This window comes from Leiobunum rupestre, chromosome 9 (assembly GCF_980474605.1).
Source record: "Leiobunum rupestre chromosome 9, qqLeiRupe1.1.hap1, whole genome shotgun sequence".
In the NCBI taxonomy this organism is placed as follows: domain Eukaryota; kingdom Metazoa; phylum Arthropoda; class Arachnida; order Opiliones; family Sclerosomatidae; genus Leiobunum; species Leiobunum rupestre.
Genome location: NC_143392.1, coordinates 39906614 through 39927304, shown reverse-complemented (window position 1 = coordinate 39927304; position 20691 = coordinate 39906614). Strand labels below are relative to the sequence as shown.

Sequence of the window (20691 nt, the reverse complement as noted above, 5' to 3'; positions counted from 1 at the left end):
AGAATTTAAATTAATGGATGTGATTCAACGTTTTTATTTCCCTCGCCTCAGTCTCTTTTCTCTCGGTGCATAAATCTTTTTTCTTGAAATATTCTTATGAATATTGCTTAGGGCAATTTCTAATCAATAGATGGAGTTATTTAATTTTTTCCTGCAATTGGATTGATGCTCGTCAGGGGGTAGAAACACGGCGCAAAGCTTAAAAAAGAGTAAGTGGTAGACAGGGAAGTTATATTTTTGTGTAGAATATCCAAGGAGTTTTATAAGTCAAGAGAGGCCAGTTTCAAAACGTGCGCAAAAGTCCAAAGGGTGCTTTCTGGGTTAAAATAACTGCCACGGTGATTTCGTTTGATAAATACGTGAGATAAAGGTTTTGATTCTTAACCGATCTGAAAGCTAAATTGCCCAACAGTGATCAACAGTTCCGAAAGGTAAAGTAATACCTTTCATTGGTCTTATCACTAAGACGATTTTGTGCCATTATTACTAACCAGTTAATTTTTACTAACAACACTAGGAAGATGAATCCCATTACCATGGCATTTTTACTTAAATATATAATATAAACTATACGAGTAGTGTCTCCACACCGTTTAAGCCAGGATTTAGCTTAGTTTTAAGAAACATTCTGCTCATTGAAGATATTCGATTATATACATCATAGGCTTTTCCGATAAATAAAGTTAATTATACTTACTAAATAAAAATCAGGGTTTGAAAGAATATCACTTTCAACTAAAACTTTATCGCTGAACTAATGTATATGAAAACAGATTCACGTCTGATTAAGTTTACTTCTGTGCCAACAATTTTTATTTGAACTGGAATTAAGGGGGGAGCTACGTTTAATTGCTTCAAAATGAATGCCACATGGCCTCCCACGGCTCTTTGGACTCCCGCCTCTGATTGTAAGCTCTAATCTCTCTTTCACGTGTTTTATTATTATTTAAACATTAACTTTAATCTTTGCCTTTTAATAAAATGATATTTGCTTTCGTTAAATTGTATATGGTAATTGTGTTATAATTTGGATAACTAAAAATTTACAAAGAATGTTGTTAGGTTTATTATAACTTGCTAAGATACAGAATTTTTTTAAATTTGCCGAGGTTTACTTAAATTGCCAATTATGTCGGGTTTACAGCGTTTATAAATGGCAATGGGTGAAACCTCGGAACAACTCCCACCACGTTGAGTTTGCAAGTTGTCTCCCCACTGGTTTAAGGGGTGTTCCCTTCCATAAAAACTTGTTGAGGTTAACGGTAATAGTGAGTGTAGGGAGCTATTGGCTCGCGTGGCATGAAGGGCTTGCCACCACCCGGCCACCTGAATTAATGGCTTTAGAAGTCGATTGATTACTTAGGCCTAAGGTGGTGCCAAGGTATAGCCTAGCTGATTATTATTATTAAACCTCGTTACGGACTATGATTTATTTAAATTAACAACCCATATTTATCCCAAAGCTCACTAACCTATAAACCAATTAGAGTTCGCACTTAAACGGTCGAAATTTATACTACTGGTTTATATAATATATGGTACTCATCACAATTAGCTGGTGATATTTTACTTTCCTAAAAAACTTAATTGAATTTCGCTATGAGAAAAGAAGATTACCATAAATAAGTGGATCAAGCAAATGAAAGGAGGGATAGTTTTACTCAAGGTCCGATCTCTGAATAATAATCAACCTCAAACTAAGAGACCGGATACGCAATTCGTACTGATATTCTTACAACTGCTAAGATTTTCTCGAAGGCGGCGTGTAACTTATACTCGTAATATAGTAATAAATGGAGCTCTATTTACATAGAGTTTGTGTAAATTATATTGGTTAATACAGTACAATTTTTATTTTCTCCCAATTTCATGAAAATGGTTTTTGCGAAACTCACTTTTTAAATAAAATAAATAATTCAAAAAGAAACCAAACTTTTAAATTTTACTTTATTTTTCACCGGCATAGGACATTTGATCCAACATCAAAGCCAGGAGCTGTTTATTAACTAGGAAATGTAGACGCCCTTCCAAGGATCCCTTTTTGAGGGGCGTTTCAGCAATTCCAATAATTAAAAATGTCATCTAATTGATTTCATAACGTAAATCAAGTGGCTGTTACAAATTGTATTAGGTGTTTTGATATAAAAAGTGCGTTTTTAATTAAAAAAACAGTTAAAACTTAAAATTTAAGACAATGAAAAAATAACTTTTAATTTTACATTATCTATATTGTTATAGCTTTTAGGCAAAAAAGTATTAATAGCGATTGTTTATGCGCACTATTTGTCTCTTTAACATACCCATAGTTTTAAATTAAGGATTTATTACTCCGTAAAATGTGTCACATTTGACCCACTGAGATCTTTTTGATAATACCGATGTCATTTTAGGGCCTTTAATGTTTTTAAATTAATATTGCGTCACAAAGAAGTTGTGAAATAATTAATAAAAAAGTGCCGGCTGTCTCATATGATTCGAAACCCTCTCCCATAATAGTCCTAAAGGAATTAATATACTTTGAAACAAATATCGAGAGACGTTTGGGATAAACATTGGCAGGCTGTCGAACCGGTGCAAGCAGATTAAAGGGAGAATAGCCCTAGCAGGATAGGTCCAGCGTCCGTTGATACTCACTCATGGCACGACAGCCTGAAACGGAGCAGTAAGTTTCGATTTCCAAACGATTGCGAAGTGCTTAGTAAAATGGTTGGGCGATATTAACTCGCAGCAAGATTTTGATCTAGACTGTCGCGCCATGAGTGACATTTGAAGAAAACTTTACCTTCCCTGCTAGAGTAATACTACTTTTAAATACTCCAATGCACAAATCATACGCAAGTTTAACACATTTCTATGACTAAGCCGATTGGTCGGACATTTACCAAAAATTTGTACGGGATTTTAAAATCCGGGATTTCACGATGTGTTTCAAGATTTCTAGTTGGATTTCGCATTTCTTAATTTTTGTCCCGGATTTCGCGATTTCTCGGTGGTTTTCCGGATTTGCTCAATTTCTCGTCGGATTTTGAAATTTCTCGTCGGATTTCGAGATGAAAAAATCTCTTCATTTTGAAGAAATCCAGGCTGGATTTCGGATTTGTTGTCGGATTTCATGGAGAGTGTAAGGGATTTCTTTGATAGCCCGACCCCTCGAGCTTAGGCTGTTCCATTCTTTTGACTTAAGAAAAATGTATTCTTTTATTTATTTCATATTTTTCGTATAACACATTTGAGAAGTCACGTGTTATTTTATTCTATCAACGACAACGTTGCTCCTGGTATCAGGTGATGGGCGGCGTAAGCCTTGACGCGTGCGAGACAGCTTTCAAAAGTAATTATTTTCGTGGCCGAAGCTATATTTTGCTTTGAAGTAAAAAAACCAAAAAATGTATTAAGTGTATAAGTCAATAAACTCCAAAAGTATACCATATCATCAACAAGTAAGCTAGAAGAGCTTTGAAATGAATTTTTGTTAATAATCAAATCATAGAATTAATAAACAATTCATCAAACTCAGTTGAATTTCTGCGAGGAGTTTAGCAAATTGTTTAGATTGAACGATTTATCATATAATATATCGTAGTATGCGTCAATAAAATTTAAAGGATAAACTAAATGTGAAAAGGCCATGTTTGAGGAAATGATTAAACATAACAAAATGGATATACCAAACAGTTAAGTTTTAATAAAATGATAATTTCTTTGTTGAGTTTTGTATCGAAACTGTTGAATATATTCGCAACGACATTTAAAGGGTAAAATAAATATTCTAAAAATAACACCAAGATTTAAATTTAAGAAACCGTGGTGTAATTATAGTCTTGTTGCAATGGCATTGCAAGAAATCAATATACAAGAGAAAAATGTAATGCGTGTAGACTCAACGAAAATAGGTTGGGATTAGTTGGTAATCCGGCAGTGTCTCCAACCCATCGGAAAATATCTATAAAGCTAACGCTACTTTACTTGCTTTTAGTGTTCTTATTCTGGACAATTTCTAATAGCTTTGAATTTTACATAGATAATAAAGTTTATTATTTTTTTTCTTAAAATTTTCGCCAATCGTTTGAATATTAAAAAATCAGTATCAGAAATTTACCTCAAACTTGGTCTTAGTTGATTAGTCGAATTGATGTGAATACTGATCAGCCCTTAAGAACACACAACGTTTGGTACGTCTGAACCGGGATGCCTATGTATTGCTGCCGAGGATCTAATTAGACGAGGTAGACTTGGAGGGCGATTGCGCTAAAACACAAACCAAAAACAAAGAAATGTAAATGTTATATTTTTCAGTTCGTATTAAACGTCGTACCCATTCCCATTTCTTGTTAATTGGGTGATTTGTGTGGTTATTTATGATGAACGCATTTGTCAGGCCGATAATGTTAAGCATATCCTGTTAAGTTATTATTTATAACATTGTTAGCTATCTTGCTAACGGGATGTTCTTGTTGGATAAAACAGTCTAACTCATAAAGAATATAAACAGTTTAATTAACCGAAATAATAACAATAATACACATATTCTTCCCGCTGATTACTCTTCATTGACGCATACGCCATCTACTGGACTATGTAAGAACTTAGAGGGCGTGACTTTTAAAGATTGTTGCATGAAAAGAAAGAACTATCGAAGTGAAGAAGAAATTGTTAACCGTCATGAAATAGAACAATCACTGGATATCGATAGTTCTTTTCCGCGATGCTTGACTTAAAAACTTTAACACTGAACACACAGTTTTTGGCCAGGAATTAACCCGTTAACTCGGTCTTTGTATGTGATATAACACTCGAACGAAATGCATTTAAAACCATTGTTTCTTACTGTATTGTGTAGAAAAAAAGGATTACAACAATTTCTCTGCTTCAGAACATATTTTGTTAAATGAAGTTCTTCAAGGTGGTTGCAAATCATTTTGATAGCGGACGCCGATAAACTAGTCCTTAGTTGAAGAATAATGCTTTCATTTTTAGAATTTACATTTCTAATACCGGAATGATTACTAAAAAGTTTTAGATGACACTCATCAGGTATACCACTAAATGAACAACAGTTTGAGAACGATCTCGTTTGACATAAACTATTTGTGAAGTTCCGTAAAAGGAGACGACGTACCGGACGGCATTTTATGAAAAACACGCACTAGATAAAATTCAAAATTCCAAGCTAGAGGGATATACAAAATAATTTTTTTCTCGAAAATAAAAAATATTACCCTCGCAGTTTTGTGACTGCAACTAAAGCGCGCATAGGGAATGCAGGAAAAAATTTAATTTTGAAAATTGAAAATTACCTTTTTAGGGTCAAAGGTCAACTATTTAAAACTTGATTTATTGTACTTTCTCATATAAATATTTAGCCCTCTTTCGAATTTTTCAGCGTATCTCAGCAACAGCTCAACCAATCTTCTTATATATTTTAAATAAAATTTTTTCATTTAAATTGCGAGTTACTGACTGTTCGACCCCTATTAATGATTCATTGCGAGGGTCCCAGCATTGATTTTGAGTCTATGACACCCGGACCACCCCTATTTTGAAGTTTGATCACAGGTAGATTAAACATTAAGCACAAGCTTAGGACATTGCAATTAGAAAAAGTTTTTATTTTGAATTAGATATATATGGAGGCACCAAAGTTTTATAAATGCTTATGATCTTTAAGGGTTTAAATAATATTGTTTTAAATAAATGTTGAAGGAAAACTTAAATACTTTTTGTTGTTGAATGGCTGTAGTGATGAACTACTTTATCCATTTCGTAGCCATTGCATCAAATAATAAAAAATTGAAAATTAGTCGAAAAATTGAAGCTTACGCCATAAGGTACGTAATAGTGATTGTATATTACGCTCATTTGGTCCACCAGTAGCCGACAATTATTTTATAGAAAAAACAGGCTGTTTTGCTGAAGAATTGCATGGATGAAATGATTATTCAATTTAGTGGACACGGGGCAAAGGCGTTCGATCCGACACACGACTTCTCGCCACTAACGGCAAGAGTTTTAAGCATTCCAAGACAATTGCGTTGCACAGTGGTGACAGTATCCTGAAATCCGTCAATAAATCGTAAAATCCCACCAGAAATTTTGAAATCCAGCGTGAAGTCCCGGATTTCAAAATCCCGTACATATTTTTGGTGAATGTCCGACCCCTCAGTTAGTTGACACCAATTTGCAACGAGACATGTGGCATCGCATTTATGACCGAGGCGTCAAATTGTTTTGAAAATTATAATACACATCTTGTCAATTGGACCAAAACAGTTAAAATTTGAAAAGGTACACAACTATACACTATTTCAATAAAGCATTACAAATAAAAGTAACTTATAAACGTGACTATTTTATTCTGACTCACGCGCTAGCGCGTAAGGGGGGAAGGGAAGAGAGTGGCATTTATAGAAGCGCCTGAATTGAAGCTTGGATTAATAATATGTTACTGGAGATAGCACTCTACCTTCCCTCTAGGCATTCAGAGCGTCTCTCAAACTTTGAAAAGAGCCGGGGGGTCACGCGCGGGTAGGATGAAAATTTGGTGCGACAAGATTTTCTACGCAAGCGCGAAATTTTGAAAATAACGGAAATAGTTTGAAATTGGTCGCCAGTTTTTAGAGGAGAGTTATTACTTTGACGCCGTTTCGACAGTAATTAAGTTATTTGTTAGATTATAAGTATACATATAAAGCAGTGTGGCATATTCGTGAATCAGTTTAGTAGAATAAAAGCTATTTTTAAAAATGGGAAGAGTGAAACATTGTGCATATCCCAAGTGCAACAGCGATTCTAGGTATGAAAATAAACCTCATATGTTAGGAATAAGCTTTGTGGCTTTTCCTAAACCTAAAAGGAACCCTGACATTTGTCACAAATGATTAAATTGGTTAAAGGAAGTGAGAATCGACTTTAAACTAGAAAACATTACCCGGAACACTTATGTGTGTTCAAAACATTTTGTTGGTCAAAATTGACCTACAATACAAAACCCAGATCCCGTTCATTGGATTGTAAGTATTTAACATGAGAATTGTATTAACATATTTATCAGTAACTAATAATGATGGTCTTAGATGGAAGATTTAAGTGTGAGTCCTTCGTATTTTGGCCAAGAACAACCAAATATTTCTTCAACTTCAGACCACAAAGTAAGTTAAATTAGTAACATATATAATTGTTTTTACTGAAACATTGTTAAATTAAATATTTTCTCTGTAGAATATAACTTCAATTTTGGGTACGACATTACATATTGATATTGAGAGAGAATCTTCAACAGAAATGGCTGTTGACAATATTGAGAAGCAAAACCAAGTATATAACATGAGAATTGTATTAACTAATTAGTAACTAATAATTATTTACTTAGATGGAAAATTTAAGTGGGAATCCTGCGTATTTTGGCCAAGAAGAACCAAATGTTTGTACAACTTCTAGCCACGAAAAACTAATTTTTTCTTCGACTTCAGACCACGAAGATATTAAGAGAGAATCATCAACAGAAACAGCTGTTGACAATGTTGAGAAGGAAAACCAAGTTCACCAACCTAATCACAGTACAAATGATTCATCTTTTTCAAACATTGCAAGTTTTAGGAATTTCTTAAGTAGCGAAGAGTGGTTTAAAATCCAAGACGACTCAAATTGGTTTTCAGCATTGAATCCAACTAGGTTACAACTACACAGAGTCAATGCAAAAACAGGCAGGATAGAAATAGCTGCAACTATAAATTACGACTTTAAATTCAACGTTACAGTTTTAGGGAAACATTTGGATACTCATAATTTAATCAGTGTTCCAGAGAAGGTTTGTAGTGTAGGTGAACTATGTAATGTAATATCTACTTTCAACCAAATTAATGTATGTCGTGGAATTCCTGAAGAAGAACTAGTAAATTTGCTAAAAGAGAGGTCACGGGGAAAGTTTTGTTTGGAATCAGGGGCCATTCACCATGAAATGTGCCTGAGCGTTACGAATAAAAAAACCTGTGTGTTTTGCCTAAAGCTGAGAAGCTATGCTTTGACAACTAAGTCGTTGTATGAGAAAACCAAAAACAAAAAGTACAAATCTTTATCGAAGAAAGAACTAATTGAACTGATCAAGGCTTCTAAATCAAAGGAAATTTTGTCTAGACGAAAGATTAAACGTTTACAAAAACGGGCAAATAAATGTATAGATATAGAAGGAGAAAGAATTGAAGAAAACGATGACTCCTCCATTGAAGAAATCTTGGAGAAAAATTTACCAAAAAAGGACGATAACTCATTTTTGGCAATTTTCCTAAGAACCCAGTTAAAAGTTATTAAGCAAACAGATACACGTGGCAGGAAGTGGCACCCCCTTGTGATAAAATGGTTTATCTATCAATACAACAAGTCTCCAAGCGCGTACCGTAGTTTAGCTGACTCAAATATACTTCAATTACCATCGTACAGCACCCTATTCCGACACACGCCCAAAGACAAAAGAATTGTGGGATTCAACAATGTTGTCTTAAATCAACTGAAGGAAGATTTGAAACCAGAAAATCTACCGCAACACCAACAATACTTCAGCATTCTGTTGGACGAAATTAAAGTCAAGGAGGATTTATTGTATAAGAAGAAGTCTGGAGATCTCATAGGATACACTGACCTAAATGATGCTCGTAACCAAATTAATGGGCTACGGTCCGAAAATTTCTCAGATAAAAAACTTGCCACACATGTTCTCATGTTAATGCTAAGAGGTGCCACTTCAAGAGTCAAGTACCCATTCGCCCATTTCGCTACTAACAGTTTAACTGCGGACGATCTTAATTCAGTAATATGGGAAGCAGTTGAAAAGTTGGAATTGCTCGGGTTCAAAATTCTATCAATTATTGGTGATGGAGCTGCCACTAATAGGAGATTTTTTGCAATGAATACTTCAGACAGTAAGCGTTACTCCTGCATCAATCCTTACAGTGTGGATGAAGTGCGTCCAATTTTCTTTGTATTTGACCCTCCGCACCTCTTGAAAACTCCCAGGAATTGTCTCGCATCAACTGTGAATGGTTCTACAGTCCGTCTGATGTTCAAAAATAGACAAACCCTTACATGGGAACCAATAGCCAAACTTTATAAGTCAGAGTTGTTAAAAGTTGGGAATTTACGCAAAGCCCACAAATTGACAATGGATCACGTTAGGTGGAATTCATATAGTAAAATGAAAGTCCGCTACGCTTCGCAAGTGCTCAGTTCATCTGTTGCAAACGCAATTGAATCTGAATATGGAGAAACATTTAGTGAAACCGTGAAATTTATCAGACTTTTTGATAAGTGGTTTGATATTTTCAACACTAGCAATTTTCATGAAGCCTACCACAAGAGAAAGCCAAACAAGAGACCTTTTTCATCAGTTAATGACAAACGCCTAAAGGTAAAACATTGTTAATTAAAGGCTACGTTCAGAAACGCTCTCCGTTGAGCGTTCCTGAATGCAGCCAATATCAAATTCATAGTATTAATCAAACTTATGGTTTATAGTGGTTAGAAGAAGACTTTTTAGGCTACTTGGATGACTGGGAAAAGGAAGTCGCAGAGAGGCCTGGAGAATATACATTGGACATGAGGAAAAAAATTTTACTTTCACCCGAAACCATGGCTGGTTTAAGGCAATCTAGTATGTATATTTAAATTACTGTCAAATTTTTTTAATGTTAATTAATTATTCCTATTTTTTTAAAGCAAAAGCAATGATTGAAATAGTAAAATTTTTACTTGGAAAAGGAGCGAAATTTGTATTAAGTGCAAATTTTAATCAAGACCCGATTGAATTAGAATTTTCCCGTCAGAGAACAGCCAACGGATCTAATGAAAACCCTACGGTAGACACACTAGTTAACAACCGCGAAAAACTCTTAATGCTAAAAAGGTATCAAATACCCTGCCACAGCAATTTAGGTAATACTTCGATAGAAGATTTGCTTGATTAATCTTCACTGTTATTTTAATAAATTTAGTTTTAAAAATACATTCAAATTGTTAAATCATTTTTTTATAGTTTCTCAGTTGGATTACTGATAACGTATTTCAGAAATCCAGTTGTTTCTTGAAGTATCTGTTTTCTTTGCCTGGATTTTGAGTTTGCTTTTGATTTTGCAGCCTTCGCTTGGGCCTTGTTTTTAAAATCCTCCTTGATTTTTTTCAAGTGTCCATTAGCTACACTATTTATGAAATACTGCAAACAATGGGTAAATAATGTCATTTTTTCATGTTCGGAAACTGTGTCTGCAAAAAATCCATTCCAAATATTTAGAATATTTTTATCTTGGAGAACTTGTTCTTTAGCTTTGACTACTCTATTTTCAACATAAACTGCTCCATAATAATTTGAAATTATCTTGTAAATGCTCTCGAAAAACCTGTACGACTCCTCACTTGGGTAAAAGAATCCCCCCCGATCTTGTTTCGCAACCCATGATCGCAACTGTTCTGGAATATTTTCTTTTTGAGTGACTAACTTTGATACTAATTTCCTTCCTTCATTTGATTTGCGACTTATAGCTCTTATGGCAGCACCTATCACATACATTAAAACATCGCTAGCCTCTTCCACAGGAACATTTACATCTATTGATTTAATTTTTTCCTTCTTTCAATGGTTCTTCGCAACAAAGAGTTTAAAGATCTAAATCGTTCCGGATCTGTCAATTCATTAAACCCCTACGTTAAAAATGTAATCAATTAGTGAAAGATTTTTGGTCTAGTGAACAATTTTATAAATTTAAATTAAACTTACTTTAGTATGAGTTAATGATTTCAAAATTTTCGTAGTTTTCTTTCTGTTATGCACTAGGTCGTTCATTTTGACAGTTATTTTATCCTGAGAGGTTTCGGTAAGGATTGGTCGGATTACAGCTTTTACTTCATTTAGATCTCTAACATGTATATTCAATAGCCACTGACAGCTTTTTTCTGCTGCATTTGTCAACTGTAGATTTGAATTTCTAATTGTGTTTTTCACTTCAGAGACAATTCCCCCAAATGCGGCGTCGTAGTCATTAGCTAAACAAATAATTGTTATTAGAGAGTGTCCCAAAACAATATTTTCGTATATTTTATTACGTGATATCATGTAGCTCCGAATAACTTTCTTTAGTCTCTTCTTTGGTGGTGGTTTTCGCTGGCTTTTGATTGTGCTGAAAATAATTTTCAAACCAAATGTTAATATTAAAATATTAGTAAAACAGTTTGGATATCAACTTGCTTCGTTATTGCCCCAAGAGGTTTAGCTTTGCACTGACTAGATTTTTCATCACAATTCATGTTGCGGAGGTATTCTTCCACTTCCTCATCACTCAAGAAAGCATCGCTTGAACTTATATTTAAGTTGTCATTCTCATCTGTAGAGAAATGAAAAATAGTATTATCAAAGATCATTTTCTGTGCAATATAAACACTCACCACTTGAAAACGTATCCGAATAAATATCACAAGATGTAGGTATAGAAGCCTTCTGTATCAGATGAAACTGATAAATCGCTATTGCTTTCTTCAGAAAAGGAATCCAAACTACTTTCAACAGTAGAAATTACTCCTAAAATTCATTCGACCCACTGAAACTCATACCTAAGACCTATAAAGCTATTAATTTTACATTTAATAACCTAAATACTAAGCTTTGATACTTACTTCCAGAAAAAAGAGCTATAAAAATTTCATAACTTGAGCCACGCGAGAGAAAACCACGTGTGCTTACCATAATTTTTTTTTTCAAAGTAAAAAACTTGTCGCACCAAATCGCAAAAACCGGCAGATGGCGCTGCGGACGATTCCAAAGTTTGAAAGACGCTAAATCTAAGAGTGCTCCAAGATTAGCCTAGCTGATTATTATTTTTTATTATTAATTGTTGTTAAAATAGTTACACTAAACGAAGATAAAGTTTCATAGAATACGAAGGATTCTTATTATAAAACTAGCTGAAGGCCAGCCCTACGGGCGGCAAATACAATGTCCATTACCATTAACTACTAATTACTTGAAATCAGCCTAACGACTAATGGGATTTTGGAAAAAGCCGTAAACGTTATGAAATTAATACAATAAATAATTTAATGTAGAACAAAGGTACAAATCAAAGTATTTCTTGATATACAACATTACTAGTTAAAACGTCACTTCTTGGGACCGCCTTTCACACTATACAAAAGTCCCTTTCTTTCAAATTGACTCGTTAAAAGTTTAAAGGTCAGGAAAGGCGCTCCGAGGTATTCTCAGAGGCGAGAGGCGGCAGTGAAAATCGAGGGAACGGGATATTTGGTCGGCATTGTCGAGATAGGATGTGCAGCCTGCACCGTCAGCCGGGCCTCGCTTCTCAGTGGCGAGGAACGAAAATCGGAGCGAAAAGGGCTTAAGCGGGCCATACACGATGTGATTTTTCGAGCGACCGCGACTCGCGGTCGTTTCTCTAGTTGTGTGTTTCAAGGCCTTCCACCCCAGTAAGGCCCCCGGCCCCTTTTCCCCATGCCAAAATTACCGGGGTACCCTTTAACCCCCCCCCCCCGCAAAAATAACATAAAAACTCGTCTTTCTCTCTCGTCCCAAAAACATTTTTTCGTTGCCATGGCAAAACCGTTGCCCATTGAATAAAATCCCTTTAGGATTTTTCAAGTTTCACGAAGGTCTACCAATCCCCCGAGTTTGAACAAAATCGGTGTGTAACACCTCGGGTAGTTTCCTTGTGAGTATAAAGACTCCGAGAGACCGAGCTAATAAGTTTTATCGGCCACAAAATAGCGTGGAAAAAGAGGTGGCACTACCAATACGCGCAGACTTTGCCACTGGGCCGGCTTGACAAGGTTTTCGATTACAGAGGCCAGAAAGACGAAGCTCGGACGACGATGACGAAATGGTTTTTATAATAAATATATCAGAAATATTTGATGACGTAAAGCCTGGGCGATAAGAACCCGTCAAACAAACGAAGGATGTGTCTATAAATAAGAAGAAGAGTGCCATCTTTTTAAAATTGAACTTCGATCAGATAAATTCAAGGTTTATGCTTTTTATCCTTGACGCTGACTCTGCGCGTAAATACGAAAATTATGTTGTACGTGAGAAGTTATCTTTTATGTAAACGCTAAACATAGTTCCCAATTTCATTGGGTTTCTTTTCAGCGCTTGGTTGCTTTAATAAGGTTACTAAAATAGAAAGTTGATATCCTGTCTTTTACTTGAGAAATTAACTTGGGGTGCGGGAGACCTAATAGATTAAGGAACCTTTGAAAGGTTTACAATTTTGGGAAAGTAAGAAGATTGAATATGATAATATCAACGAAATAAACTTACTTTATAATAACACGTTTTATTGTAGAATATGTTTTATACATTTATCAAATAAGTAACGATTTCAAATTATTGGTATTAATGAAATTTCGTAGCTTTTAGGTAAGCTAAAAAAAGGATTATTTACAGCTTCTAGTAGAGGAGAATTTTCTTTACCGTGACGGACAATTTCAACTTTCTGGAGGATATTAGCTATTGCTAGAAATATGTCGTTTCTGGCCATTTTCTCTCCGATGCAGTTTCTCTTGCCTTCACCAAAAACCAAATAACCTTGCAGCCTCGATTTGGTGTATTTACCATCGTCGTCTAAGAATCTCTCCGGTTTTAGCTTCTCCGGTTCATCCCAAATTGAAGGGTCGAAGTGGACGCTGCTGGTGTCGAAAACGACGGTCGTCCCCTTCGGGATTATGCGTCCTCCTATTTCCGTGTCTTCGCTGGCGGCGTGTGGTATCATCATTGGGACAGGGGCTCGCATTCGTAGAATTTCCGAGATGAAAGCCCAAGTGTAGGGACAATTAAGTCTGTCTTCTTGCTGCGGTATTCGTTTCCCTAATTTTAGTAATTATTTAATTAAGTTTCGAATCGAATGAAGCCATGTCTTCTTAAAATGTTTTTACCAATATTTTCCGTAATTTCATTTCGGATTTTTTCTTGAATTTTTGGGAACTGCGATAAAGCCAGAAATATCCATTGTAGAGTTATAGATGTCGTATCGGTCCCGGCTAAATCGTAAATTAATTTGACTAATTACAAACTTCCACTTTCATTTAAAGTTTGCTTTTATTTGACGGTTGGGCTCTCAGCTAATTTCTATGGTTGTTATGTGGCGCTAAAACTACTTCTATATAGATATTGTTTACTTCATCCGAAAACACTCAAATACATAAAAAAAAACCCAACCCACAAGTTCAGACATCAAATGTAACAATAACAATTTACTTTGAGCTCCTGAAAGTTAAAGAATGGGTCAGGAGAGGGAGATATAGCGGACACCAACTTTTGGACCTTCAATTCCCAGGAGTTGCAAGAGCGTAAGGAAAATTAATAACAACGGTAGGAGGCCCACGAAACGGTAAATGACCCGCGGACCACAAATGTGGCCAATTTGGGCATTCTAGGGCAGATGGTAGGGACGCCTATAGCGAGACAAGCACATCAAATTTTAGAAATATATTAGAATGACATGGAGGAGAGCACATACAAATAGTGCGATTCGCTTACTTTCTTTATTACGAACAAATGTGGTAAATTTTACCGTTCTAGGGCAAAGGGGACGGTCCCCTATAGTGAGACAGACAAACTTTTAGAAATATTTATTAGATGGTACGGGGCTAGTAAGAATGTGAAGTTGAGCCGGTCAGCACGAAAACAATTAGATCCCGTGGATAACATTTTGTTTAATAGTCTGAGGCAGACCGCAGACCAAAAGCATCTACGTACGGTTCATGGTGCAGGGCGAGCAAAATTTTGGTGTGCTAGGTTGACTGAGGTGAACGCCCATGCGCAAATGGTGTGATTGGCTTAATTTAACCAATAAGAACAACGATGCGAAGTTTGGGTGCGCTAGGTGGAACCTAGGAAAAACAAACACAGCACCCCACACAAGCAGAACGCAACCCGTCAAAAGTCGTGCATTTCCTTGCGTACGTTTTTCATTGGTTAGACGCTTTAGCTCCTGCTGCCGCCGAAAGGGGAAAAGTCTAAATTCGCCCCCCCCCCCACCCGTAAAACGTTCAGCGTTAAGGCTCGTGCAATGAAATTTGTACACAACACTGCGTTAGCGTGATTACAGGCTGAATGCGTTTTCCTTGTGTTTGTTGCTCCTAATTGGAACGGTGCGAACGCTTACAGCGAGACAGAGAAACAAACAAACACACACATTATGTTAGAACTATTTACCCAGAAAAAGGTCGCTTAGAATCTTTTCCACGTTATCGTCAGCCAAGTACTTTTTATTATCGTTATCGTTACCTTCCGCCTCAAGTTTGGCAGATATAATTGCATCGGCAAAATGTCGCGACTCCTCTGTGTCCAAAAATTAAAAAAGTTGGGTTAATTAGTCTTTTGAGTTTACATAGAGGCCCGTTGTGGCTATCGTCAGAAGTTAATAACGTTATGGATAATCGTCGGTTAAGCAGAAGCTTTATATATGATAATAGCAGACGAAAATCCAGAAATTTATTAACTTCTGCCATTGGCCACTGCGTGGCTTTATATAATCTGAAAATGTTAATTACTGATCTCCCGTGTGGATCTTACCGTGGCTGTAAGTTTTTTTCAGTTCTTGAAATTTGCGGTGAATGCAAGTTTGTATATCTTCAGCGCTTTTACGTATGCTGTTGTCGATGTTTTTGAAGAATGGTGAAAGAATGGGCGAGAAATCCCCAGGTGAAATACCCATCGTTTCGTGAAATAGTTTCATCTGACATTTAAATGTCCTTAAATCCGACTCACTCAGCTTTTTCGTCCTGAATAATTAAAAATGTATTTATGGCCGAAGCGTTATCATATCATAATTCGATTTGGGTACATTTGTTCGAATTTCATTCGTCCGAACGGTGGTACAAATGTCCGAATGATCAATTGTCCGAATGCCAGAAAGCCGGATCGTATGCCCGAAAACGTATTTCATTTGCCCGAAAAATTTATCACAACTTTTGTTGGTGATTTAGTCGTTCAATTTATGTTAACTTTACTGGCGAATTTCATTTGTTCGTATAATCGTTTGTCCGCTTTTTCGAACATTAGGAATTGGTTGTTTTTTTTTTAAATATTGTTAATATAAGAAAATAGTAACATTAACGTGAACCTAACCTAACCTAAAATATCCACAACATTCAACGCAATTCCCACAAAAAAAAACAGGAATAAGAAAAAAACTAATTTAGCGACAGAATTCGAACAAGTGATGCTATCGATTCAGACGAATGAAACAAACAAGTTGTCCAATTCGAACAATTGAAACAAACAAGTTGTCCAATTCGAACAATTGAAACACTTGTTATTTCGGCGGTTCGGACGAATAAAATTCAAACATTTGTTATACCGTTCGGACGATTGAAATTCGAACAAAGGTACCTACCCCCATAATTCTATTGTTACCCGAAAGCAGTTTGAGCAATGATATCAAATGTCGCTTCTTGGACGATGGCCATCGGGTTAAAGGCTCCTTTAATAGCCAACATCCGGTCCAACATATCCTTAATATTCTGGTGCACGATATTTGCGAGTGTCTCGGAGTCAGAAAATTTTCTAACAGCCGAGTAGCCAACTTTCCTACTGACCTCCCAATGCTTGGTGTTGCCGTGAAATGCGATGGCGTCTATATTATCTAGAGTATATTTAACTAAAAATAATTTCGCATTAAGTTAATTTACAATTACAATTGCGAAGGTATAATATCGGTATACGTGAATTGAAGTATGGCCTGGATATGACGTCATTTCTTTTGGTCACTAAGCCTTCCTTGCATTGTTCCCATTTTGACACAAACACGAAGGGAGCCGAGCCGACCCACAGCGTGTAGACACCATCGTACTTTTTGGCTAATTTCTTAAACACCGAATACAAATTATCTTTGTTCTTTAAAAATACTGCAAAATTGTGAAACAAGTGCGTTTTAGTAACAACTAATTACTCCGAAAAATAAAAAAAAGGTTCGACTGTGATACCCAACAAACTTCCGATGATTGGTAGTGGTAGTGGCCCGGGCGGAAGGCGTTTCACGTCCAAAATGTACTTGACGACGTAGAGCGTCAGAAGTCCCACAAGGAGAGCGACGAGCCACGACGTATCCACGCTGAGCATTTTTCCAAGTGATGCTTGTTAAAGAATTGACCTCTTTCTTTCGTATCTTATCGATAATACTTCAGCAATCTTCTATAACGATTATTTTGACCGTATTTTGCGATATAAGGGTATTGATTTTCCGTATTGAAATCTAAGAATGTTATAATTAAATTACATAAGGCTATAGTTATCATTAAATAATATTAAGTGTTATCGTGAGCTGCCAATATAATACCATATATAGTTAAGAGATATCTTAAAACCTATTGAGAATTAGTTATCGTTATTCTTCATACTTAATACAACTTGTTATACAAGCCCTCAAAAAGTATAAACAGCTCTAGGATAAGAACCTGGCCCCGTACCTTGCGATTCAATCTACTCCCGGCGGCGCATTAATGGCTCTCTAAATATTACGTCCTCTTGACGCGACTGACATTCGCTTGAGAGACGCGTTAAATTAGAATACCTCCTTTTACATTTCCTCCCTCCTTTAGTTGATTCCCCTGGTTCATGATGCGTCGCGACTGACGGAATATAAACATTCATAAATAGATCAATTCTTGTATTAAACAAGTTGGCAAGCCAAAATATACCTCTCCTCGGAAGAATTGTCCCTAGTGGTATTAATTTCTAGATAACCCTTAAAGATATATCTCCGCAATTTAGAGTTATTTGTTAAAAATGTTATCCCAGTTCTATCCCGCCCGGTATAAAATTTTAATTATAATTAAAATAATTGAGACGAAACGACCAATTTTAATTTATTCAGAATATCATAAGTTAAGTAGTTACAACAGTGAGTTAGACGTACTATAACAATCCACAATTGAATTAAACCCTCTTTGTAAACAGTACAAGTTTATCAGTTGAATATAATACGAAACAAATTTTAATGAAATAAATATTTACAGAGGGTATTATAACGACCGTTTGCTTTTTGGTTTATAATTTTAACGGAATCGGGCCGATTTTAATTAAACGATAATTTATCGAAATTTTGTTAAAAGAATATTCCCTAAGGCCGCGCGATAAATTTACGAGAATAATTTCCCGTCGCCGTTATATCGAAAATGTATTTGATTCGGGATTGCCAGAACTGTAATGTTGTGGGCGAGTGATTAGAAAATAAAATGGCTACCAGAATTATGCAAAATTATAAATGTTTATTTTTATTCAGAACAGTCTATGGAACGTTCTAGATTTAACTTTCATCAATGACACAACAATATATATCACTTCTACGTAATTGTACAGAACTGGTACTCAAGTGTCTAAGACTAGATTTGTCTTAGTTCATCGTGATTGAAACATAAACCAAAACACACTTACACTTAAGTAAATATCATAAATTATACTGAGTAATTTTAACTAAATTCAAACTACCTAACTATAAACTGTCTTAATTAACAGCTGAGAGCTGTTCGCTACTAATTACTTCCAATCTACTTAATTAGCCTCACAGATTGAGTTGATAATTTCAAGGGTATAATTAGGTTATTCCAATTCAAACAATAATAACAATCAATTTTATCTTACAGCTGACTTGAGTTAGTTCACAATAACTTTAACACTTTCAGTCTTAAATTTGCACTGTTCATACACTTAAGTCCATTCACTCACGTTCCAAACGCGAAACACAATTTAACTCTTTTCTTGACCGAAGACCGAACATACTAATTAAAACCGCAAAGTTACCTCATAACTTTTGACCGACACCAGGACCCCGTCCTGTAGTAGTTCTTCTGACAGCCAAGAACTAAAAAAGACGATTTCTTCTATATTGACGGCAACGGCTTTATATACTTTTATTTTGTGTTTTTTTGACCCGTCGAGATTTGACTAAAGTTCGAAAAATTGAAAAGATTATATTTTTTACCCGGTTTAATTGATAGTTCCCCACACGGTGGCGCTATATTATTACTTTGATATAGTTTCCGCGGGAGTTTTGAATAATTATCCTTTTTCTAAGCGTTATTAAAAGGTAACAGTGAACTACTTTTTGTGTTTTAAAGAAATTTTGTTAAGAATTTAACAAAATTTAAAACAAAAAAACCGTACCAAAGAATAAACAAACAAAGTTCAATAAACAATATATACAGATATTGTATTAATCGGTTTAGTAAAAAAACCCGCCTTATCATAATTGTTCCTTTACTTTCATATTTTCCCTAAGGAAGTCAATGGCTCGGCGGTGAACTATGCGCATTGTTACAATGTGACCCGAGTTGAATTCCTGATCACGATCAAATTTTACAGTAAAATACTTAAATATTTCATTTATTATAAGATTAATAAAATTTATAAATATTTCATTAAATATAAGATTAATAAAATTTATAAATATTACATTAAATATAAGATTAATATAATTTATAAATATTTAAAATGATGTAGAATAAATTATAGTACCTAACGTTATAATATTTGTAAAGGACATTCGCCAAAGCTGTTTTTTAGAAAAACACCGTAAATTAACAAGCGTTGGTGGCTGAGTAGTTGCACGAGGCAGACCCGGGTTCGATTTCCGGCCAGCGCCAAAAAATGGCAAATTGATACTAAGACGAATACCGTGTACAACTGGTGAAACCCTGCCATTGGACGTTGAGAGGTTGCATAACACTCAGTACTCGGTCCGTCCCAAAGTCATTAAGAAGAAATTGGAGAGAAAACGCCCATACAAACACAACAGACACAACATCCACAACCATCATAACACAAACTCAACACCCACAACCGTCATAACACGAACTCAACATCCACAACAATCATAACACCAACTCAACACCCACATCATTCACAACACGAACTCAACATTCACGACCTACACATAAACATAACAATAACGAAATATCCGGTGAGCGTTGACGAAAAAAAACCAACCAAACCAAACCTAACCGCAAATGAATCCTTTAACGCTCACCGTCACACGGTGGTTTTGCCAACCCTTCGAGAAACTGCGAACGCAGAAATTTCGAGAAATGATGAATTGTATAAATTACTACCGAGTACAGACATGTAGTATGATTATACTATATAATATACTATGGACACTTATTGAATTTATTTATAAAATTAAGACTCTTGTTGCAAAAATCCAGAATAAAGAATCAAGCGAAAGGGTGTTTTTACCTCTCCGAAGGGCCAAAGTCCCCTAGGAGGGGTTATACAATCACCGTGTCTGTCTGTCTGTGTGTCTGCCCTGCGAACGCGTTCGCATTTTCCGTGCAAAGGTTAATCATTGCGTACGCAGTTTCTCGAAGTTTCTGCGTTCGCAGTTGCTAGGACTGTCGAAGGGTTGGCAAAACCACCGTGCGACGGTGGGCGTTAACGGATAAATTTGCGGTTTAGTTTGGATGGTGCTTTTTCGTCAACGCTCACCGTCGTGACGGTTTTAACGCAGTTTCATTGGATATTTCATTATTTATGTGTAGGGTGTGAATGGTTTGACGGTTGTGGGTGTTGAGTTTGTTGTGTAATGATGGTTGTGGGTGATAAGTCTGTTATTGTTGCGTTGTGTTTGTTGGTTTGTACGGGCATTTTCTTTTCAACTTCTTCTTAATGACTTTGGAACGGACCGAGTGCTGAGTGTT

General features: G+C 35.7%; 1 protein-coding gene across 1 annotated transcript; it reads right to left on the bottom strand.

Moving 5' to 3' along the window:
* Positions 1-13326: 13326 nt before the first annotated feature.
* On the bottom strand, positions 13327-17150 carry LOC149927445 (steroid 17-alpha-hydroxylase/17,20 lyase-like). The gene is made up of 7 exons (XM_090158356.1): positions 16981-17150; positions 16720-16902; positions 16412-16655; positions 15569-15777; positions 15209-15334; positions 13927-14031; positions 13327-13858 (listed from the first exon to the last, which is right to left on the bottom strand). The coding sequence occupies exons 1-7, from the start codon at positions 17114-17116 to the stop codon at positions 13374-13376; spliced, it is 1488 nt and encodes a 495-aa protein (XP_090014482.1). The 5' UTR covers positions 17117-17150; the 3' UTR covers positions 13327-13373.
* Positions 17151-20691: the final 3541 nt, after the last annotated feature.

What these genes read in the sequence shown, in the direction of transcription:
- LOC149927445 (XM_090158356.1), bottom strand. Translation starts at nt 17,116, where the DNA reads ATGCTCAGCGTGGATACGTCGTGGCTCGTCGCTCTCCTTGTGGGACTT. An exon ending in AATCATCGGAAGTTTGTTGG is followed by an intron (nt 16,903 to 16,980) that starts GTATCACAGTCG and finishes ACAATTTTGCAG; the next exon opens with TATTTTTAAAGAACAAAGAT. An exon ending in GAAAAAAACTTACAGCCACG is followed by an intron (nt 15,335 to 15,568) that starts GTAAGATCCACA and finishes TTTTGGACACAG; the next exon opens with AGGAGTCGCGACATTTTGCC.